The following is a 24,660-nucleotide window of genomic DNA, read 5'->3' as shown; positions in this document are numbered from 1 at the left end:
AGGACCCTCCTCCTCCAGCAGCAGTACCTCTAAACTGTGATTATGTCCAACAGAGGTCATTACTGCCAAATCAAAGGGACCCTCAGAGGGCTCACTCATTGGTAATGACCCCATTATTCAGCCAGCGTGTGGAGGCTGAGCCTGTGGTGCAGAGAGCCCAGTCTAGAATAACTGGATCTGGAGGTTTCTTTACTGGTGCCAGGAACAGGGCAGGGATTTAGGAATATGCGAGTGGGTGATTTTTTTCCTTATCTGTAGCCGTAGAAACTGTCAGGTTTAATGCCATTCCAGAGGAAGACTGGCTTTGTTTGTTGTGTGAGCTCGGTGAGATTGAGAATTTGGTTTATTTTTGTTTAACTGTCCTGTCCGCGAGGACACACAAACTGATGGATTGCGTACAAGTCAAGGGAAATGTGTCATCTGTCGTATTAATCAATTGACCATGATTTTGGATGAATGTTATTCTGCATAATTCAGTTATGTCTGGATTCCGGTTTTAATTCAGTAAAGGTCTGTAATCTGTCATGGTGTTAAACCAAGAATGAGACATTCATCCTGAAACTGCAGTCCTTATCACTGAAATAACAGGATGGTGTTGAAATGCTATACTCTCTGGTGAAAATGGGAGAGTTCAAGAGTAGAATTAAAGTTGCAGAAACACCCTTAAAAAGAGTTGAACTGGAAACAAACTAAATTAGCAGACCACACTTTTCTTGACACAAAAAAAAGATTCACAGAGATTCAATTCATAGAACACATTTAATACAGTAGTTAGTTACAGACATGTCAAAAAATAAAACATATATGGATAAACATGAAAACATTCATGAAACATCCCTTTCCCCCATGGCACCAGGGGTGCACTGTAACCCCCCCCCTTCCCGTTACCCCTGTCCCCGACAACATTTGTCAGCTGCCATCTGCCTGTCTGCCCCCTGTCTCCTCCTCAAACTATATAATTAAGCTGCAACACCTTTTCTCTTCTTATGTAACCCCCCCCAACCCCTCCATAATCTTCTTCCTTCACAAACAACAGGATAAAGAAGAGCTGGCAGGCCCTTGTTGCACGCAAACTTTCCCCCTCTTTTACAAGAAGTAATTTGACAAGTGCTTCTAAAACAAAACATCAACACATCTGAAACAGCAAAAGTATGAAAATACTGTACACATTTGTGATTTACCCAGTGTAAACAGATTTGGACTCGATTAAGTTTTTTTTGTCTGTTTTGTTTCGTAAATGGTCCCTCATAGCGTAACGGAGAACATAAGCAGGACAAGAAAAACGTTTTTTGTTTTTTTACTGTGATAATATATTTACCTCCTTGTCATCTGCAGCAAGTTTGTGGACAAGAGAAGTTTGGAAGCTCAGCCAGCTGGCTTCAGCCCCAGAGTCCTGAGGCCAGAGAGCTGCAGCCAGACCAGACCTGACACCCCGGCCTTCTCCCCTAACCACTGCAGCATCTGCTCGCCAGTTCAGGGTGAAACACATGCAAGTCAGAAGACACAACCTATGCAAACTCATGTTTAAAAACCCAACGGTTTTACGGTTCAACGTCTCATCACTAAAGCAGTCTCTGAATGACGATCGCAGAAAGTCTCTGCTTTGAAAAGCAAGCGTTCCTTGAGGACGGCAGACAGGCAGGCAGGAGCTGCCAGCGGCCCCTGCCCCACCTCCCCCTCTCCTCCCCTCACACTTTGGTGGCTAGAGACTGTATCTCGGACTTCTGCGTCTGGGCACTGAGCGTGGAGGACATGGAGCTCATCTGGCCGTGCATGGCCTTCTTCAGGTTGAACAAGCACAGGCACTGGGAGCGGAAGCGCAGGTCGAAGAAGGCGTAGAGGAAGGGGTTGAGGCAGCTGTTGACGTAGGCCAGGCAGGTGGCGTAGGGGTGCGCCAGCAGGAGGAAGCGCAGGAAGCCGCACGCGCTGGGGGCCAGATCCAGGTAGGAGAGGGCGTCCATGCTCTTCAGGACGTGGAAGGGCGTCCAGCAAAAGGCAAACACCACCACCAGCGTGGTGATGATCTTCAGCAGCCGACGCTTCTTCTGGTCCTCCTTGCGCAGGTTGTTGAAGTGCCGCGTCACCGTGCAGCCGATGAAGCAGTAGAAGATGGTCATGGCCAGGAAGGGGAGCAGGAAGCCCAGCGCCGAGGACGACAGGCTGAGCCCGGCGATCCACAGGGACTCGTGCCGCTGGTTCCGAGCGACCAGGCTGAAGTCCATGGCGCAGATGGTGCGGTTTCGGTCGTCCATGGTGGTGCGGAACAGCAGCGTGGGCACGGCCAGCAGGCCAGACAGCAGCCAGATGGCCCCCAGGGAGGCCAGCATGGTGCCTCGCGAGCGCAGCCTGCTGCTGGACAGAGAGTGCACGATGGCCAGGTAGCGGTCGAAACTGAGGCAGGTCAGGCAGAACACGCTGGCATACATGTTGACCAGCACCACGTAGCTGCTGATCTTGCAGAGGGCCACGCCGAAGGGCCAGTGGTAGCCCAGCGCTGTGTACACCGCCCACAGGGGCAGGGTGATCACGAAGGTGAGGTCGGCCAGGGCCAGGTTGCCGATGTAGACATCGGCCGCCCTCCGCTTGGATTTGGACCTCCAGACAGTGAAGATGACCACGCCGTTGCCGGACAGGCCCAGGATGAAGATGAGCATGTACAGCACAGGGATGAGAGAGTAGGATGGCTCCCACTCCGAGAAGTCACAAGCAGTTTCGTTGTCGTCATAGTAGTCATAGTTGTCCCCGTACTCCGCAGAAGTGAGATCCATGACTTCAAACAGTGAGTGAATTGGAAAAAGTTGGAAGTCCACTGAAAAGTTGTTGTTTTTTTGGTTAAAATCCTCACTGAAGAAACAGCAAAAATCAATAAGTGTGGAGAATCCTTCCTGGGTTGATGTGCTGAGCTGAGAGAACGCAGGCTGAATGAGAGAGCAGGGTGGTGCTGCGTGCCTTTTTAAACTCAGCCATCCACACCCCCTGTTCCCTCCCAGTACGACCCCCCTCCCCCATTAAACACTTGGCTCACTACCCCCCTTCTCTCACCTCTCCAGCGCACAGACTCCACAGGGATGACTCCCGTCACGCTTTATTGCGCTTAAAATTCTCTAGTGAATGTATATAGAAACCGTATTGAAATTTATATAATACCTAGAGCGGGCCTGTGATGGAATACCTAGACGTGATTCTCACTGCCTGTACAAAATGGTCCACTGACTAGTTTCTTCCCGGCCTACATTTCCATAATCCTCTTGGACTATATTATAAACACGTAGCAAAATAATGTTTCTTAAAAACATTTGCTGCTCACAAACAGTGAAATCCACAGTTGGACAGTAATACGGACATGTCCGGACAGGCAATATTCAAAAGTACTGGACCTATAGGGTTTAATTAGAATGTTAAAAGAATATTCCTTACTTGATGGCCTTGGTAAGTCCCGACTACTTAGTGACCTTGTTCACAATGAAATTCTTTACAACTCTTCCAAAATCGTATGGTCACCATTTTCTTGCCAACAACATAAAACACCCCATCCGTCCCCCTCTATTTTAGAAAAGTATTTACCCACACAAGATTATTATTTATACATAATGATGTGAATGTGGACATAAGGAAACGTGTTTTAACGAAAGAAACTTGTTCCAATATAAACAAATACTAAATAAGATAGATACGTAGAGAAATTAGAATATGCTTTGCGGATTGATGATTAAATGTAAACAGCTCAAGGGATGTGTGAATTTAATTCTCACGTCTAGGGATTAATTTCCATAATAAAAGACTCGCAAACACTAAGGATAAACAAAAACAAAAGGAAACACCCGGCTCAAACTCTTTTTGGGCTTTGATCCTATAGGCATCCTACTCAATACTCATATTTTCACCGCGTCAATAATTTGTTCAGACTGTTTAATTAATAATCAGGTTGGTTAGCGAATACTTGCCCCCACAACAATCATTCAGCATACTTTTCCCCTTGGCCAATTCTGTCACAGAGATCGGATACATTATCAGGTTTGTAACTCAACTCATCACTGTGTTAACAAAGCGCAACGGTTCTTGGTGAAGGTATTTGTAGGCTCGATTGGCATCTGCGAGAAATGCGCCACCTGGTGAATATTCTAGTGTAGTGCAGGTCAAAGAACTGAGTACTTCATTTAATTAAAATACATGTTGCATAGCCTACTATTCATCTTCCACAGTGTATGATGTTTTTTTGCAGGTGCAGATGTGTGTGTATGCAGTGTAGTTTTCACGTCCTTTCTTTACATAGAAAGTGACCAACCAATAGAACCACTGAAAATCCCCAGATCGACTGCTTGCAAAAACAAGACCTGTTGAACTATGGGAGAGGAGCAGCTGTGTGCTGTTCATCCCATCCAAATGTTTGACTATTTACAGTATGTGAAGTGGACCTTTCAACATTCTTAGTACACATGCTTTTCTACTACTACTATTATATCAAACGTTTCATTCACAAAATCAGAAAAGTCATAGTTGTCTCTTTTTGAGACCCTCAAAGTCTTAATTTAAAAATAGTGTTCAGATTCCCCCCCCCGATACAATCTGGGTATTTCTCCAGGTTGTATCCTTTATGATCAAAATTACAGTGATGCAACTGTGTTGGTGCTGATGGTCGCTGGAAACAGAAAACCCTCCTCAGAAGTGTAGCCTCAACACGCACAAAGCCCTCACCTTTGATGTAGGCTCTGATTCTGAGAAAGAAAGGCAGAGGGAAGGGGGAGAGAGAGGGGGGAGAGAGCGAAGGAGAGAGAGAGAGAAGGAGTGAGAGAGGGAGAGGTAAGGGGGAGAGGGGGAGAGAAGGACAGAGAGGGAGAGGGAAAGGGGAGAGAGAAAGGGAGAGAAAGGCAGAGGGAAGGGGGAGAGAGAGGGGGGAGAGAGGGGAGAGAGAGGGGAGAGAAGCAGAAGGAAGGGGGAGAGAGGGGAGAGAGAGTTGGGAATGCCCAGGGTCCACAGATGATTGGGCTCACTCCACACTCCTGATCCTTCTCTCAACAACACTGAAGCGCTGGCGCCCAGGCTGCACTCAGCCAAGACACAACTACCGTTCCACAGCCCTCCCTGCCGTCCTCTCTGGCCCGGCGTCCCTCTGGGAGCAGGGCTCTGAGCCCCGGTGAGTTCCGTTATGTGCTTCGTACTGTATGTATGTTTATGAATGCGCGCCCACACCAACATCATTTTTTTCCCTCCTCCCTGCTCACATCCATAGATCCGAATGCATCGTTAGTCCCCCTAATCTTTTGTTATTGGTGTAGGTTAATGCACACACATCGTTGGAAAAGCAAACTTGCATGAAATAATCACACCCCCACCTCCACCTCCAGCAGTACCTCCACCCCCACTCCACCCCCTCTCTCACACACACCTACTGGAGGACTCCGCCTCTATCTTACTCCCCAGGGAGGGGATTGGATGCCTGCTGCTTTCAGGCCCAGGATCCGTTAGACAAATACATTCACAAATTAAAAAAATAAAAGGGAGCAGATAAGAAACAGATGGTCAGATTAGCCCATCGTCTAGGATTCCTTTACAGTGGGTGTATTCTAAAGTTCACCTACTCAATACAAACATCAACTTGATTTCTTAAATCACAACCGGATCGCTCTGAACTGATCTTACTTAAGTCTTATAAATCCCAAATGTTGTCAAATGTATCCTTACAGTAAAAAAAAAAGTGTTTTACTGCATTAAAGCCTACATTCCAACAGCACTGCTCCCCCGTACAGTCAGCCAATACAGAAGGGCTCAAGGCCCCTGTGTTCCAGCTTTGTTATGCTGTTTCTGGGTGAGACCACACATGGGAGAGCTGCTTTTGGTTGTCCCTGACACAGCTGTGAGTGCTTTTGATCTGGCGTTGAAATGACCCTGCTGCTGCAATACCACTGGTCGTGTCTTGCCCTAGCCGTGAGTCTGTTCACACCCCCGAGGGTCACTCTGGCTGAGATCGTCAAAGACCATCACATGACCATCACAGACCATCACGTGACCCACAATATCACAGGCTTTCCCAGAATTAGACCCCCCACAGGCCATGAATGTGACACTATCACAGGCAGAGCCAGTCTGGGAACACCAGGCATGAAGAAATTTGTCTCCAGAATAGATGTAGAATTTCGTCTATCAGATGGACTGTAGAACGGCATCACCTTCCGGAGTGGGCTGTCCAGAGGGTCGCAAGTGAGCAAGGGGTGCTGTTTGCGATACCTTCATCTGTCTTCACACATGGTTAGTTCAGATGACTCGATAACAGGGGACTTTTATAATGGACACATGTCAACCGCAGTGTGGTGAGGAGTGGTTGGAGGGGGAGACAAGTGATCGAGGGTGTTATCTGTAAACCGGGGACTGTTTGAAGTGTAAAACTGTCAGGCACAAACAGTGTCCCTCCTGATTTGTTGGGGCAATGTAGCAGACCCCAGGCCCCACAAATCACGCCCAGGCGCCCAGGGACAGGGGCAGAGGGAGGGGGTTGAGGTCACAGTCTGGTGTCACATGAGTAGGGCTGGGTGAGGTTAGAACCTGGGCACGCGCTCGCTGGGACCGTGGAGAGGGTTCTGGACACACGTCTCACTTCCTAATCTGAAATCAAATCCCTGGAAAAACTATTTGTTAAGTGTGGGTTACGTCATGAGTGTGTGTTGCACTGGCACGACAAGGGTGCCGGTACAGAAAGGCGAGTGTTGCTCTTTGTCCTAATCGTGGTATTTGTGGATGCTGATTGGAGTGCAGCCAGCGTTTGTGTTGACATCATCTTTCACCATGGCTTCTTCTGACCTTTTTTCGCATCTGCTCGCAAAGCACCTGAACTGCCGTGTTAGACGACATCTATCTTCTGTATCAGGGCCCCAAAAACCCCACCCCAGGTGTGCCTGGTGCCTGGCAGAGCTGGTAACCCCTGGAAACCTCTGTTTATTTACAGGCCGATGGTGTGCTTTTATCTGTCCATTTTCCTCTTCTCAAAATGACTAAGATGTCAAAGGATCAGAAACGGATTTGACGAGAAGGTTCGATAAACGCACATAAGATTCGATGGAATCGAACACTGTAAATGAATGAGCACTCTGTTTGAACCAGAGAATAAACCTAACTTGGCAGTATAACAAGTCATTGTTTATTCTTTATTTTGCCTTAAAGAGGCCCGTAAGGTCTCCGTCTCCAAATAACGTCCTGCAGACATTGGGGGAACCTAATTAGCTGTTCAAACATGAAGTCACCGCTGATACAAACTTCTATCCTTTATCCACAGCTGCCTCACTTTGACCTTGGCACTGCTGAGCAGAGAACCGAGTCTAACTCGAGTGTTTTGGCTGATAAAGGTGATCTATTGTTTTATTTCAACCTCCCACAGCACGTTTCTGCTAATGAATAACGCACCTGTTTCTAGAACTGAGCTCTGATCTGCTCTTAAATAAAGCGAGCGTTTTATTTCCCTACAATCTCAGCGGATGCACAAATGTCTGAACACACATCTGAAAATGGCAAAGTGTGTCACATGGCAGGAAGTGGATCAGAGACATGAATCTAAATTCTGACATGCAACAGTGTTTTAGTCATAATTTTGATCAACATTTTAACAGTCAGTTAAACAGTCAGTTTTACGTCATGTTTAAACGCCACAGATGGGTCAGATGGAGCAGACCATTGGTCTGGACCAGTAAGCATCCATTGTGAGCCTTGTAAACAATGGGAGCCAGCTACCCCAACCAAAACAAGGGCCAGAGATCTAGACGGATCCGGACCTTATGGTTGCTATGACAAACAATATTCTATTTGTTTATTTAGAACTTATCTGTCTTCCTAACTGAGCTGCTGCCAAGAAAGGCACAAAAGAAAACACAATTGCCAGATTTCCATCATGTGCTATGTGGTTTTATCACAGCAATTACCATAATGTGTTGTACAAAAGAAAATTACGTTATCTTTAGCGATGTGTTGATAAGTGCTATTGATGTGGGGCAAACAGTTTGCACTCAATCACAACTCTCTCAAACAACAAACTCTTCGAATTGCGGTCTGGATGGGCGGACACATTTTGATAGTTCCAAACATACAGTAGTTGTTGTTTGTGTGACGGCAGTGTCCCCCCTCCTTCCTGGTCCCTCTACCCTCAGTAGCTGTGTCATGGAAGTAACAATGGGGTCACAAGGTGTTTCCCCTCTCCCTGCTCAGGACCCTGGACCACCCTGGACCCCTCCTCTCTGAACCATGCCCCCTGTCAATGGACAAAACAGCAGGCCGAAACAGGATGTGCTATAACTGGAAGGTTTGTCCTCCGAGATGCACCTCTGTCATACTTGTTTTACAGCGGCTGAAGGTTGGGGTATTTATTTGAAAGATGACTGTTAATGTAAATATTGTTTTTGATATGAAAGCTTGCAATCCCGGTCAGTTCTTTTTACGGCGCGGTTAAAAATAGGTAAACACTCCTGTTATCATAAGAGGTGACATGAAAGTCCCCCTCCCTGTCTGATGGTCTCGAGACTTCCAGATCGCATTGTGTGCATGTTTTAGATGTTTCCCTGCTCCAACACACCTGATTCAAATGCATGTTCATTACCAGGCTCCTACAGAGCTAGATAACGAGCCGTTCATTTGAATCAGGTGTATTGGAGTAGGGAAACATCTAAAACATGCAGAACAGGGGGTCCCTGAGGACCAGGATTGAGAACCACTGATCTAAATAATAAAGTGATGACAGAGACTCAATTTATTTCTTAAGTTATCTTTCATAGTAGATAGGTACAACCCTAACCCTAACCATTTTCTTCACCTAACCTAGCCAGAGCCCTGTTATTGTTCCGATTTTAATTGATTTTCTAGAATTTTCTTCACCTACCCCTAACCTTAGCTCTAAAACTCATTAACAGGAATATGAGGTAAACCTCTGGGAACATAACATGAGGAGATGAACAGAGATAAAGCTGATGACAGAGGGGAGGAGAGAGGAGAGGACGAGACCTCTCCTCTTGGCGAGAGAGAAACGGTGAGACAAAGGAAGATTCTGATGAGAGGGTTGGCGGGCGAGTCTCTTGGGTGTAAGGGCCCAGCTCAGGGGGGATAATGACAGGGATTAGGACCAGGAGACAGTGGAGGGGCAGCCTGCACGTCCCACGAGGACTGTGGGAATTTGACACTGTTTGGGCCTCAAATCTCCTGTACCACACAAAATAAAACCTTGTGATTCAGTTAAGAGAAGGTTGGCTGGGTATAGGACCTGCTTCTCTCTGGTGAGCATCAGACGTTCTCTAAATGGGTAGATGGACATGGTCTGACGTGTTTGAGGCTGCCTGAGAATGTCTGAGAATACTGTTGTTGACAAGCGGCCATTTTAAATTCGAGGAGTTTCGTTCTCTGGTGTTTTTTTATTTATTCTCAGCCACTGAGGGTTGTCCCTTTTTCTCCTCAGCCAATGAGGGTTGTCCCTTTTTCTCCTCAGCCAATGAGGGTTGTCCCTGACGTGAAGTGGAAACCCAAACAGTGTCGTAGCCAAGTGCTCAGACTTGACACGCGTGGCCAATGTCCGCCCGGAACCTTCGGCTGTTACCTGATACCTTGCCTCAGGATGGGAATGAAAGGCCAGTCTCAAACCTCACTGGCACTGACAAAGGCCAGGAGGGAGTTAATCATGCTCGAACGACACACGCCCGCTAACGACTTCCCGGGAAGGTCTTGCTTTATTTTAGTCATTTAAGCAGATTTCCATTTGGTGTGGAAAGAAATATACTTTAGTTGTCTTTAACATAACCGATGAAGAAAAAAAAAAAACATCTCTAAATTGGAGCAATGCCAGTTAAAAGTTCACATACCCCCCCAAAAAAACATTGCACGTCTAAAGTGACTCTCCACTATTTGCAAATGCTAGAAGTAGCCCTTCCGTTGCCGCAGTACTCTGGCCTCTGGAGAGACCTTGTCACAGGGACACACACAGCCCTGTGCTGAAAAGGGCCAGTTTTCTGGCTCGTATTAGCAATGAATAAAAATGTTTTTGTTGGAATTTAAAAGGGGCCAATTCTCGTTTGAGCACCTATGTTTATTCACCATATGGGTGCAGTTAAGAGTCCGTGCCAACTGTCTCTGGTTCAAGTAGAGTAGAGAGAGCAGGTCTTTGTGCTTTGTTAGTCCCCTGAAGTGACATCTAACTGTGAGATGATGTTTTAGCTGTTTAGATGACAGGTGGATTACTGGTCAGATATGGGGACAAAACAGCATTGTTGACATTCTAAAATTAGACTTTTATTGTAGCAGTTAACCTGCAGGATTCTCCCTTGCATTATAGCTAGAAGAGAATTGGAGAGAGTCTATGCTGTTTCGACAGGACACTAAAGAGGTGTTCCCATCTGTCAGTTGTTTGACAGACAGCACCACGCTGTAAATCTTCCAGTGCTGAGTTTAACGCAGTCCCTCTAACACCAAGCAGTGTATATTCACCCTCACAGAGCCTCTCTTTCCTACCATGCTCATTCCAGTTCACTCTTTCCCATCTCCAGAATGACTCCAGAAACGTTCACCTTTTTCTGCTCGAATACTGGACCGGAGACTTGAAAGCTGTGTAAATATCATAGTTTCTGTCAATAGTTCTAGTTAAGGTTGTAAACCGTTGAACAAGAGTTGTTCTTTAGCTGTCTGTAGTATCACCTCAGTCAGCCACCAGAAGCTAGGGCTCCTTCATAAACAGACAACTGCTTCAAGTAGCCAAACAATAAAATCAATCACGGGTGTTTTAACACTTAGTCGACAGCTTTGATGTGCAGTCGAGAGGCGAGAGAGGGAGGTGGAGAGACGGAATAAAAACATCCACAGCCAGGCTCTAATTGTTTCTACATCTGTCTTGGTGACACAATTCAGTACACACATCCAGGGAGCATGTGAGACAAGCATCTCTCTCTCTCTTTCACTCTCTGTCTCTAACACACACACACACACACACTTCCCTCTCGGTCCATTTCCTCTCCATTTCTCTGATTGTGAGAGCAGGCCACATCCATACAATCTCTGCGTCTCTCCTCACATTGCATCACGCATTCGATGCTGAACGACCTCTCAATCACACCTCTCCCTTTCCCCCCACCCCCCCCCCCCTCACCGGGCAGCTGATTATTGCATTAGCCTTATTACTCCTCGTGATTATTATCATGGAGACCGTCTGAAGCCGTTTACCAGACACACTTAGGAGGATGGAGGGGAAGAAAACACACGTCAGCGGGGCCGAGAGCCGCACGCCAGGGCCTTTTGTGTTTGAATAGGAGGCCCCCGTCCCGAAGCTGACAGTGGAACGGGATCGACATGTTGAGGAACGTGGCCTTTCAATTACACCCCTACTTCAGGGTCCTGAAAGAGGAAACGGGACGCTGTTAAAACACAAAAGGCCCAGAGGAGGGGGCCCCTCCAAACACATCTCTCTGTCCGTCTTGTGCCCAACGCTGACAAATTGGCCTTTAACGATGCCAAAACAGGACCAAAGTCAATGTCAAAGCCATGTGTCACTCTTCCAGGGTCTGTCTGAGGAAGCTTTTACGGACTCCAATAAGAGGAGGGGACTCTGAGAAAATATTTGGACAGAGCTTGCTCGCTATTTTCGGGTTTTCCAAATGGAGCAGTCCACATAGTCTCCACATGTTGTACCACTTCATAACTTGAGGGTTGGAAAACATCGATTGGCAAGTGAATTACTGTAAAATGGAACGGATGTTAGCTGATTTGGTGGCAGTCGAGAGAGAGTGAACATGGAATGAAACTCAGTTGAGAGGGCTTGGAATCTTGGCTCTCGAGGTTGCCGTGGAGATGGTGTGAGGAGCAGAGGGATCTTCCACCAGCATCGTGCCTCAAACACAAGACAAACGATCAAGAGCAGTTTATCTGCGTAGGGCTGGGGTGGAAAAAGGGGTACAAAGCAATCTCATACTTTCATACAAAAAGTATGTGTATGTGGAAAGACATCATTGAACACACATCCCTGGCAAGCTGTTTCAGTTACAGAAAGACTGGTTTAACTGATGCTGGTCAACAAACTGGCCCATGGTTACCATCCATAATTTCAAAAGCACTTACTCCAACTTAAACTTTAACAATAACAAAGAAAAAGCTGCATCGACCTGCAAAATCGTGAGTTACCCTCATAACAGGCCAAGTTACCACCCGTGCAAAACGCACACAAAGCCAGCATGGTGTTTTTGTCACACCTCAACACTCCCTCCACACCTCTGGGATGTCTAGTGTCCACAGGCTCTGTGGAGACGAGGGACTCTGTGCTTGTTTACAGGCCTCTCAGCGCCCCAGTGAGTCTCCCTGTGCAGGGAGAGGGGAGGCGAGTCCTCACGCAGAGGATACTGCAACAGGGTAAACACTCTTGTGTGGCTCATGGTTGTGTTCACCTTGAACACGGGGCTGAGTGGCTGAGAATGCCCCGGCCAGGGTGTAGGGTTCACTGGACCAGCCCTTCCTGGCATTGTTGGGGTTTGTTAGGGTTGGTGACACTACTTTAACAAGGTCGTGCCTTTGTGCGCAAACCTTGCCCTACAGGTTCATGTAGTGAGATATGACCAAACATCCTCTACCAGTTTACCGGTTGCAGATACTACTGTTCCACTCAGAGGCCTGGATGAGGACAAGGGTTTCTTACTGCTGGGAATCGGGTTGAGGAGCAAAGCTTTTACTGAAACATAATATTATACCTGCTGGTAAAATCGAGGATTAAGTCTGAGAGGGCGAGCTAAAACCTGCTCCTCTCTCTCTTTAGCTGTCACACTCATTCACGTTCTCTCTGATCACCAGTGTTAAGAGATTTCAAAGCCTCCTTTTAAAATTGGAGAATCAGGCAAAATGCTGATTTCATATTGATAAACCACTGGAGATTCCCATAATGCCACGGTGCTGACAGCGAGTTCAGACGGCGAACCCCAGTCATTCACAGGCAGGAAGAGCCCCCTCTCACACCTGTGGCACAGTCACCGTCACAGTCCCAGGGGTCAGTGAGCTGGGTGACTGCCAGCCCAAGGTTGAAGGATTTGAGAAGAGAGTAGTCACCCCTGTGGACACCCCAGCCTGTGTTCTGGGGATAATCCTTCTCTCTGGGGCACGGAGGGGCAGGCTTTTACCGGCCCCAAAGTCAAACAGCCATCAGCATTCCGAAATGGCAGGTCGGTGTGTCGGATGGATTGTTCCATTTGTAAGGAAAGTAAACGGCGACTCATCGCTTTGCTCTTCCCAGCACGCTGCCAGGTATCGAGGGGATTTGTCTCAGGAGAGAGTAAGCACACCTGTCAGGGGGGGGGGGGATGGGGGGGGAGAGGGGGGGGGGAGAGGGGGGGGGAGGGGGGGGGGGGCTGAATCTCAGGTGAAAGAAGCCTCCTTGGTTCCCCTCCCTTGACAAACAGCCCAGAGCAACTGTCAGTGTTCTGTTGTGTGCCACGAATTCAGCGCGCACTCTCCCTTCCTCTCCATCTGCGAGTCAGGACAGCAAGATGGAAGCTCTCAATCCTCCACCGTGATAGATGGGACGTGATCCATATTTGTTTTCTATGCTATTATTGTGACTTCCCTGCAGTCAAAACCTAACCTCCAGCTATGGTCTGAAAAGGTCACCTGGCAATGGCCTTGCTGTGCATATCTCAGTCCAAGCGCGAGCATTTTGCTTTTCTTTGTTGAGATTTGCGAGAATCCAATTGTTTTGTCTGCCCCTCCCCGCCCTGGCCTCCCTCCCTCCCCCGTGTCTATCAGTGGGTCTCTGGAGGAGAGCTGGTTTCCGTAGACGTGATGGGGTGATGTTTCCTGTGGCAGGTCTGTCTGCTGCTGATTAGAGCCCATCCATCAGCCAGACCTCCGAACAGCAGACAGAGGAACAGAGAAAGGGGGGGGGGGGGTTAAGGTCAGCTCTCTCTCCCAAACCAAACCAACCTCTCAACCTAGGTCACTTTTCACCCTGTCACTGTAGTCTGGTACCCTCACACAACCTGTCACCGTGACCCGGTACTCCCACACACCATGCAACACAAATGAGGGGGCAATGTATTATTTTGGACAGACAGACATTCACTGATTCCAAATTAGAAGTGGGTGTAAACTAAGACTATAAACAGTGAGAGAAGCAAATTTATTATAGAGCCAGTATTTGTTCTACCACTGACAATAACGGATCATTTTTGGCATCTCAATCATAGATAAAGGTGTCAAGTTTAGACAAAGAAGTTGGACACATTATTTGTGGACATGAATACATGCACACACACGTTTTCTACATTACAATGCAGACTGTCGGGCCCCGCAGGGCTCTGTGTGTGTTGACTGAAACAGGCCTCTGCAGTAAATCTGGACCTGGGGGCCCAGTGCAGAAATCAGCCCTCATCAGCTCAGCCGCTCAGTGATGGATCACTCTCAATAACAGTCCTGGGAAGGTCTTTCTCTCACTCTCACACACACACACACACACACACACAGGACCAGTACGCCACCCATGTCCCACAATGACAGGATGGCTTCGGTCAGAAAAGATCCTGCTTGCCCTCATTACAGCTTGTAGACTTTTGTTTTTCCTCCACCACTTTCCTTGGCTTCCAGCAGGCTGGTAAACAGCAGGCTGGGAGGTGTCCTCCCAGTACAGTGAGAGGACACACTCACTCACAGGGCCTGAGGACTGGTCAACGTGTCAACTGGGAGGTCACAGGGGGGTGTTGAGTCTCAGGGGCCATGTTGAGGCTACCGTCTATTGTGCGGGCCTGGCATTGTTTGCGGGTAGTTATCGGCAAAAGTATCTTGGAGTGATCTCGTATGTAAATGTGCATGCGTTCTTGTCTGAAGCGGTTGGAGAGGGACACCATAGTTCCCTTGGCGATGAATGACGGCACGTTTTCTGGGAGGGTTGTACTTGGGCTAAACGGACGGGGTCATAAATTGTTTTTCTTTTTCCGTAGCTCTCCATTTCTGCCTGTGGTCTACACAGGCATGAAGCTTGATTCAAGAAATCAACTATCGTCCTCCCTTCTCTGCAATCTTCAATGTAAAGACTCATTGACAAATGTGAATGTTACAACACGAGTCACAAATCAGTTGATACAGTGTGATGTTAAAGGCCATGCTATGACCCCTGTTTCAGTCACTTCTCCATGGCCTCTTCCAGGTTTGTAGTTGTAAGGATGTCAAATTCCTATGAGAGCAGCAAGTGACTAAGTACTGCTGACCGCACTCCTCGCCTCACCTGACAAACTCCTGGACCTGAGGCTGACTGAGACAATACTAAGTTCAAAGATCATCTGAACCACAATCCCCACTGGCAAAGCATTCCATTACCAAGAGTTAACCTTTGACCTGCAAAAGGGGTCACTGAATGGAGCCCAGGACAAGTCTGAACGCAACGTCCTCACAGAACCTCCTCCTTGGTGGAAGCAGATTCCCCCCCCCCACCTTCGCCCTTCTTAAATAAATAAAAAAACAAGTCAAATTCCACGTATTCTCACTCTTTGAGACTTGTCTCACTGGATTACATCACATGTCTTTACCGTCCTGAGGCAGAGCTCCACAGTCAGACTGGCGGGAGGCGGCTCTTCTGGCAGGACGCCAGCCAAGATGTGGGCCAGGTCAGGCCCGGGGATGAGGGCCGACCCCACACACACCGGAGGAACTCAACGACTTGAACGCCGTTATTTAAGGGTTGTGGGGTGACAGGGGCGCCATTGGCTGCTGAAGAAGGGTTTTACTGCTCCGGCAGAGATTAAAGGAAAAGGAAGAGATGTTTACCTTACACAGAGAGGACAACTGGTGAAGCACTCTACAGAGGGAGGATTCCACCATGACCGCGTGAGAGAGTATTCTGTGGAGGTGCATGGAGGACTCGACACAGGGCTGTTTACACTCTGCAGTAGTATTGGTGGTTCAAGAAGTAGTCCCTACTGTTAGTCTGAAGAGTGCTGGCAGGGCAGAAGCCGTGAGGCAGTCTGGAGATCAACACCCAGAGGATGTCCACTCTGAAGCTGCAGCTCTCTGTTCAGTGATACTTTGGGGAAAACATCCAGGTGAAGTTGGCCTGGCTCGTCTGCAGTCAGCCCACCGAAAGCAGGATGTGATGTTGCTCCACGCATATTGTTTCCTCATCTCACACGTTTTTCCCTCCATACCCCACCCAGACCCCACCACACCTCGACCCCGAACCCAATCACTCTGGGGAGAGTTTCGTAATACCTAACATTCCGTCTGAAATCGTGTCAGACCAGGAATGTCCATGGATAAGCCAAAAATTCGCAGCTAATAAGGTCCATGCTGAAGGAGAGGGAGGAAGATACAGTAAAGAGACTTATGGAAAATCTGAGGAATAATACCGGCACAACTCCATCGAGAGTAATTGCATAACTAGCATGGAAGTCCTTCATGCTACACCCTGTGGGGTCGCACAGTAGTTAATTTCCACAAATACAACTTCTGTTATGGACCTGATATGATGTAAGTCCCGCAAGACCAGCTTCATATACCCAGAGCTGTCCTCAAGGCATGCCTTCCCCTTCACTAATGCGTTCAGACAGCAGCTGAACCACAAATGACTTCTTCATTCTAATTGGAGCTCCTTGGTCTGAAATGGCCGGTCACAGAGACCTGCGGGGGGCAATCACTGAGAGAGTTCTCTCTCTCTCTCTCTGCCTGGGACTCGATCTGCCTTCTTCCTTTTGTTGCCATGGCGTGGTCTGTCAGGGCGGGCGTGTGTTTGGGCCATACGTTGTGCGGGAGAGATGGCGTGCCAACGGTTCAGCGAGAGCTTGCTGTCGGTGCGACCTGACGCTGGCCCCTGACCTATAGCCAATCGGAGCGCGGCTCAGCGGCAGGACGCCAGCACTGACATGACAGCTCCCGCCGAGAAGTTGATGGTGGGGCGCTCAGCTCTGACCCCCACCCCCCCCCCCCCCCCTCGCCCCACAGCCCCCTCTCCCCCAGCTGCACAAGGCTGGTACCCCGCCCAACACACCCCTCACATTCCTGCACATCACAACACTGCAGGAGCCCAGAGAGGAAGAACCCCCACAGAGCCCCTGGAGGAGAGACAGAGAGAGAGAGAGAGAGAGAGAGAGAGAGAGAGAGGGAGAGACAGAGAGAGGGAGAGAGAGAGGGGCAGAGGGAGAGAGGGAGAGAACTTCTATAAGTATCCCAAAAATGCAGCACAGCACAATACAGTCAGCATTAACAATTGTACATCCATAAGAGTGAGCCATTAGGACATGCACTGGCGTGTCCCGGATAGCGTGAGTGAGAGTGTGTCCGCAGGTGTGTGGACGTGCAGAGTCGACGAGGAGGCCTGAGGGCTGCAATGCCAGTGGAAGAGATTGCAGGATCTCAGAGGAGGTGTGGAGGAGAGATAGGGAAAGATGCTAAGGGGCTCCCTTAAAGCAATTACCCTGGCATGCAGATAAACACATACATACGTCTGCATGTGTGCACACACTCTCACACACTCTCTCTCACACACTCTCTCTCTCACACACACACACACACACACACACACACACACACACACACACACACTCGGACCAGGAACCAGGTCAATCAGTGCAGGGCAAAACTCCCTAAGCTCTTTCTCTCCAAACACACCCTCTTCCTGTTTCCCTAAGCGGAGCACATGGAGATGGGGAGAGGAGAGGAGGAGGAGGAACGGGGAAGGAGAGAAGCCCAGTCTCGGGGCAGGCTCTCCCTTCAGGGGGCTGTGGAGGGTAGAGAGGTCTGGGAGATTCAGTCTCTCTTCAGGGGGCTGTGGAGGGTAGAGAGGTCTGGGAGATTCAGTCTCTCTTCAGGGGGCTGTGGAGGGTAGAGAGGTCTGGGAGATTCAGTCTCTCTTCAGGGGGCTGTGGAGGGTAGAGAGGTCGGGGAGCTTCAGTCTCTCTTCAGGGGGCTGTGGAGGGTAGATAGGTCTGGGAGATTCAGTCTCTCTTCAGGGGGCTGTGGAGGGTAGAGAGGTCTGGGAGATTCAGTCTCTCTTCAGGGGGCTGTGGAGGGTAGAGAGGTCTGGGAGATTCAGTCTCTCTTCAGGGGGCTGTGGAGGGTAGAGAGGTCTGGGAGATTCAGTCTCTCTTCAGGGGGCTGTGGAGGGTAGAGAGGTCTGGGAGATTCAGTCTCCCTTCAGGGGGCTGTGGAGGGTAGAGAGGTCGGGGAGCTTCAGTCTCTCTTCAGGGGGCTGTGGAGGGTAGAGAGGTCTGGGAGATTCAGTCTCTCTTCAGGGGGCTGTGGAGGGTAGAGAGGTCGGGGAGCTTCAGTCTCTCTTCAGGGGGCTGTGGAGGGTAGAGAGGTCGGGGAGATTCAGTCTCTCTTCAGGGGGCTGTGGAGGGTAGAGAGGTCTGGGAGATTCAGTAGGGATGTCCTGAATGAAGCACGTTCTGGGATGGGAAAATAATTGGGTTAGCGCAGGTATTCAACAAACATTGTAATTATTAAACTTTGATTATTTTTCATTTGTATTACTATATGCTTTGTAGCACTCAGAGATTGCTTATATATAGAGTGCGATATAAATATTATTTATAATTATTATTATTAACAAGCGAGTGGTATCATCCTGGGCATGACCAGAAACAATCATTTCAAACATGTTTTATACTTGGATTGGACTTAAATGGATGTACAACAAGAGAAATGTAATTTAGTGTATGCAAGGTCAAAACCCTACAGTACTAATTCAGCATACAGTCAGACACAGGAGTACTAAACTGTATCCTCGGCTTCCCTGTGGCAGACAAGAAACACTGAGAACAGCAGCAACTTCCATAGTTTTAGAAGCTTAACTAATTTTTATGTGTATTTGAGGCAAGATGCCCAACTGTACTGTTTAGGATGTGTCTGTTCATAGTGAGGAAGTGGGGAAACAGAGTAGATTGACTTCAAAGACCTTTCCTGTCCGACTGCCATTAAATCTTTGTTGTCATTTTCTCAGCAAAGACACTCACTGCTTGCTAAACTTATAAATCCCAGAAACAACATTACTCACACAAAAATGAGAACGTGAATCAGAAGCGGGATGTTTTACGGGACAGTTGGGATTTGAGCGAATGCTCCATTCTCTATGATGTCTGCGCTGTATGTGCTTGTGTTTTTAGAACAAGGAGTTGGCAATGACTGTGAATGTTGGAGGTGGGACAGAAGATCATCTCTTACTTGATAGGTGTGCCTTCTCACTCTCTCTCTAGCCCCCTTAACAGCCTAATAATAATTATTATTATTATTTAAAAGCCAGTAATGTTGCAGCTGTGTTGAGTTCTGTGCCAAGCCAAGCATATGTACTGGTCTTCTTTACGGTAATATTATGGGATGTCTGTGTAAAACTCTCTTCACTCCAAATGCATAGTGCGGTGCTCTGCTGCTTGTGAGACTTTCCAACCCCTTCAGGGGGTGAGGCAGGTCTCTGGTTGCAGTTCTCGCTATCTCTACCTCTCCCATGACATCAGGAGGAGAGGAAGGGGAGGGTGGGGGAGGTTTGGGCTGTCCATGGGAGGCGGGCGGTGGAGAACCCAGCTGGAGCAGCTCCACCACACCATCTGTCTGAGACACACACACACACACTCACACACACTCACACACACACACACACTCAAAACACGTGTGCAACAGTCGTCCTGGGATTCATCCCTGGACAACACTGGATTATTCATTCTTTAATAAGCTACTGTTTCAACACAGCTCTGTGCATGTGTGAAGGCTGAAGCAGTCTTAATGCCAACCGATTAATTTCCCCCTCTAGGTCACAGTTCATGTTGACACAACCGCAAGTGAGATTTATAACCATTAAGAGATACTTTGTAGCCAATTGAGTAAATCCCTCCAAGTATCGGATAACAACACCATAGCTAAATATAACTGAAAATGCCTTTTTTGTTCAGTGAATTAAATCATGTGTGAGGGAGAGGGGACTAGGCCCTGGACATTAAGCTGTGTTTGTTTGCCTTTTATAGAAGGAGTCCATTCAGCATGGCCTGGTCCAACTTTTACAGATCTCTTCTAATGCTCAAAGACCTGCCGTTCTGTGACTTCACAATCAGTCTGTACACAGGCTCAATGTTCCTGGGTGGCAACCACACGATACTTTCACGTTGTCTAGAATCAAGATTTGGCCTGCTGGATGTCTCTGTCACCTGTTTATGGAGTCAAACCTCCAAGCCTTGCCTCTTGTCCCCCATACTCTTCCTGTGTGCCCATGCTATTCCCACGTCTTTGATCAGTTATTCTGTGGAAACCAGGCTGCCAATGTGTGCAGCAGAGAGTCTCTTTGTTTGCTTGATTACAGGCCTGGATCTCAGAACCCGTCTGGGGGAACGAGAATCAGCTGCATGGCTCGGCCTCAGTTTCAGTTCCTGCGCTCTTTCAACTGGAACCAACAGCTTGAAAACACAGCTCGGGCCAAACAAGGCCCCCGTTCAGCGGGCCGCCGGGTTTGGAGATCTTTCCATAACACCAAATCGCCGGCCATGACGTCTTTCGTGAGGTGGGGTTTCAAAGCGGCTGAAGGCATCCTGATGGAGTGTCTAATTTGTGATGAAATCGAGAGCACCTGTGACATCTGGAGCAGCTGAAGCTGAATCCCACATGTGGTTCCATCCTCCGGGTGAGAGGATACCAGTACAATGATACTGCCTCAGCCAAGACAGGGCCAGCCTATTGTTTTCACTCGACCGAACTATGGCCCAGCACACAACATGAGAGCTTCAGTGTGATAGTGTGTGAAACATGTAGGTATGCGTGTGTGTGTGTGTGTTTACATGGATGTTGCGTAACCTATGGCAGATTTGATAAAGCTTCAGACTGCAGCTCGGGGATCGACTCCCTCCCTTCCTGTGATAACCAAAGGTTGCTAACTCCTAGTTTGATTTCCTCTCCACCGCACAGTCAATCAGTTCAAGATGGCGGCCCCTGACATGAGCCTGCGGTAATGCGTGGAGGAGGGTGTCCCTGAGGGAGCGCTTACAGGAAACACCTTCTGCTTTATTATCTTTCCTGCTGTTATCACTGGCTGTGTCTGCACTTCCCCCCCCCCCCCCCCCCTCCTCCTTACGACTCCTCCGCCGGCGCAGCCCGCACGCCATCCCAGAACAGCGAAGCTTTCTCAGGGCTGCCCGGCCCCCAAACCCCCACCCACCCACCCACAACACCAGCTTCTTAATACAACAACACTGCTACACGGTCAACCGCAACTTCAGAGCGGGTTTGGCAGGAACCTGAGAGACGTATACAGTGGTTGCTTACATAAATGTTTCAAATCTGGAGGTAAAAAAAAAGTGAGCCAATTAAAACATTGGGATTGGAGGTTGGCAGTATGGGTTCCTGATGCCTCATCTGTCTGGTAGGGTTCCCCTGTGATTAGCTTCTCTCTCATCTGGCCAGGCTGCTATTTATGTCCTTGCCTGATGGAACCTGTACCAGATGATAGACTGTGGTTGGATGTGGGTGTCGACGCTACACACAGGCAATCACTGTGATCAAGGGCCTCCAAGTGATTAATAACACCCAAGTAACGCATACCAGTATGAAGGACCAGAACCAAACATGAACTGGGACTTAAAAAGCCCGTCCAGATGTGTTCTAGATTTTATTCACTCCAATCAATGTTGGGTCATATTGTCCCCAAGGAAAGCAAATTCATTTTCTGCGTTTACAAAACCTCCAAATCAAAGGTTGCACAGTTCTTTTCACAATTGTTGTGAATATTTTGGCTCCAACTGGGGTGGGGGATAAGCACCTTGACTAAACGGACTGTAAAATCCATCCTTCTGCAGGGCACACAAACACTTCACATAAGAACCAATAATAGTGGAGGGGCACGTCTCAATGAGAGAAGCCGTCCTGCAGCTGAACTAAGGGATCATAGAGGCCCAGCCTGAGAGGGAAGAAAAAACCCACCTCAGTCATGAACTCCATTCTGTAAAAGAAACAGCACATCAACCCTGTATATTTTTCCTAAAATACTCTTGCTGAGGCAGCAGAGCCTGAAACCGTCTAGTTAATCCATTTCTGACTCAGTCTTCTACTGTGGAGCGTCAGTGTTAACAGGTCCCACATCCCCATCTTAGTCCACGCTGCTCTGAACACCCAGCGGTCTCCGAGCCGACACTTGATCTGTGCTCACATCCCCTCAGCTTACTGTAAATAACACTGGGACTAAAACTCAATCTCTTTCCATGGGAAACAAACCCGCTTTGTGTACCTCGGCCTGTGCATCTACCCCCCCCCCCCCCCGTCCGTCCTGCGTTCGACGTCTCCACACGTTACTGCGCTCCTGGGCTGGTGTTTTTTAAGAAAGGGGCCCCCATCAACACTGCTGAACATCAAGACGGCTGTTATTTTTATGGGTCTGCTCTGCCCAGAGAGAACACCCTTGAATGCTCAGGTTTCCCCTCATCTGGCTAGTGGAGGATTGAGCTGGGAGGGGGGGGGGGGGGGGGGCATACTGTACCTCTGCCCCAGACCGGGCCTCTCAGCTGTCTGATTTAAGAGGAGCCAGAGAGCACCTCTGAGACAGACCCCAGCCTCATTACTCCACATCTCCTCACCCTGCCTGTAGCCTCTCCCAGGGCCTGCATCCCACCCCTCCAGCCCCCCCAGCTCCTTGGGCTGAGCCCACAGCAACCCACCACCACATCCAAGTCGCTAACCAAACGAAAATCACCTCATCTCATCACAAATGAGCTGGAAAGCCTTGAATTCTGCCAGGGGAAGACTTAACAATTGAGCTACCAGATTACGTAACCATCGACTTGGATTCATATCAGGGCTTTGCAGACGGCGTGCTCGTAAGCGGCCCCCGTTACGACCTGGCGCGGGCCAGCAGTCTCATCTATCTGGCTTCAGCCTGACTGCTGTGGACCATCTTGCGTCAGCCGGCCAGGACAGGGTTTCAACGCAACAGACCCGACAAATCATCCAGAGATGACGCGTGTTGAAATCGAATTCAGATGAGGAAAAAATCGAGAAGCGTGTCCCCGAACATACTTTCACATGGATGTAAAAGGGAATTGAAAACACCAGGCTCAGCCCAGCGTACTCCAAAAACAGGAGAAAAGGCCTGGGGACTGGGGTGGGCGTCTGCGGGCAACAGCCTACTGGAGGAGTGGATGGACTGAGTGCCGAAAGCAACCACTACATCTAACAAAAGCACAAACAATAGTACTAGGAAGTGTCCACTGATCTGCAGGAGATGAGACACATCTTCAAGCACGATTCATAATACTGGCGCTGGGCTTGAGGGTCACAGGGGTTGATTGCGATCCACTTCCTGTTTTTACCTCAGACAACAGCAACAGTGAGGACCTACACGTGCCAACTGCACTAACAACCCCAAAATGTGTGGAGTGAATCTGTCCCATATCTCTATCTTGAAAAGGGAAGTTTAATCAAACTATTTTTTCCCTTTTTTTTTAGGGGCAATGAAACACATTTGTTGGCAACAACGTACAAAACTACCTCAGGTCATTAGTAGTGACCCAAAATAGTGTCTGAGAGCGACTGTGTGGTCTCATCTAACAAGAGAGCACAATGGTTGGTTGAGTGCCTTCTAACACAGAGGACATCCTCTCCATATGGTTGGGGGAGCCCGGCTCCAATTCTAATCTGCTCCCACTGTTTGTAAAATAAACAAGACTCCGAATGCTTGCCCACCGCCTGATCTGTTTCCCCCCTGCCGGCGCCCCCAATAATGCATCTGGTTGACCTTTGAACCCCGGCTGTTTGAACCACACTTCCTGTCCAGCTTACGGTGGATATGACTGATATGAGCATTTCTGCCCTGCCAGTCCTTTTTCACACAGTGGAACAGGAGATTACAGTAGGCTCATGTTGTGGTGACACATGTGGGACTGGGGAAAAAGACAAGGGGGTCGTGATCCAAGCAAACCTATATCCTGGATATGTATCACACAGGAGTCACAAACAGGAGGCATGACGGAGCATTAAAAAAAAACAAAAAAAAAAACCTTGACTCATCATTCAAGCTCCATCATTCCACCACCCAACACACACAAACAAATGACCAGGAAACACAGCCAAACAGTCAAGCAGACCGAGACACTGAGAGCTCCAGTCACCCCAGCCCCCCACGTCCCACCTCCCTCCCCGAGCAACCTCCCTGGTAGCCCCTGGGCCTGTTTGTCCCACAGGTAGGGAATGAGACTAGATAAGCCAGTGCTCCCCCTCCATCAACACAGCAGCCCTGTTCCAGAGCGTAGAGTTACCCTCCTCTGGAGCTCAGTGGGACAGGGCAGGGACCAGGCGGTGGGGGGGCGGGCGGGGGGGGGGGGGGGAGCTGCTGATGCCCACCATCTGTGTCTGTTACTCAGCACCCCGTGGTCAGGGGCCACCACAGGCACACACACAAGTCAACAAACACCCGGAGAGATCCATTCAACGGTTCAGTCTTTACCTGGGCCTCTTAACTCCTCATTATCAGTGCCACCAAAGTGTCAGAGGGCAGGAACCCGTCTTGCAATTAGTGAAGTCTTAAGTGGCAGTGCTAAGAAAACAGAGGTCTAAGTAAAGTGCTAAATCTGTGCCTTCTTCTCCACATGAAATGTATTAGAGGATGAAGCGTCTCCATTAAGGTAATAAGGAATCCCATGATCATCTAAACTGATCATCTAAACTGATCTGAATATCCACCATGTTGATGGTAAAACACTTTGTCAGGTTTGC

At 48.7% G+C, this 24,660-nt stretch overlaps 2 protein-coding genes across 2 annotated transcripts in view; one reads left to right on the top strand and one right to left on the bottom strand.

The window, feature by feature from the left end:
* ggt5a (gamma-glutamyltransferase 5a) overlaps positions 1 to 24,660 on the top strand; it is a 122,724-nt gene that overhangs the window by 79,729 nt on the left and 18,335 nt on the right. The gene's annotated exons all lie outside the window — the stretch shown is intronic.
* aplnra (apelin receptor a) lies at positions 909 to 2,914 on the bottom strand. The gene has a single exon (XM_062454711.1). It carries the CDS (start codon positions 2,766 to 2,768, stop codon positions 1,689 to 1,691), a length of 1,080 nt encoding a protein of 359 aa, XP_062310695.1. The 5' UTR covers positions 2,769 to 2,914; the 3' UTR covers positions 909 to 1,688.

The sequence above is a fragment of the Osmerus eperlanus genome, chromosome 28, assembly GCF_963692335.1.
Source record: "Osmerus eperlanus chromosome 28, fOsmEpe2.1, whole genome shotgun sequence".
Taxonomy (NCBI): Eukaryota; Metazoa; Chordata; class Actinopteri; order Osmeriformes; family Osmeridae; genus Osmerus; species Osmerus eperlanus.
This window is presented reverse-complemented; position numbering and strand designations above follow the sequence as displayed.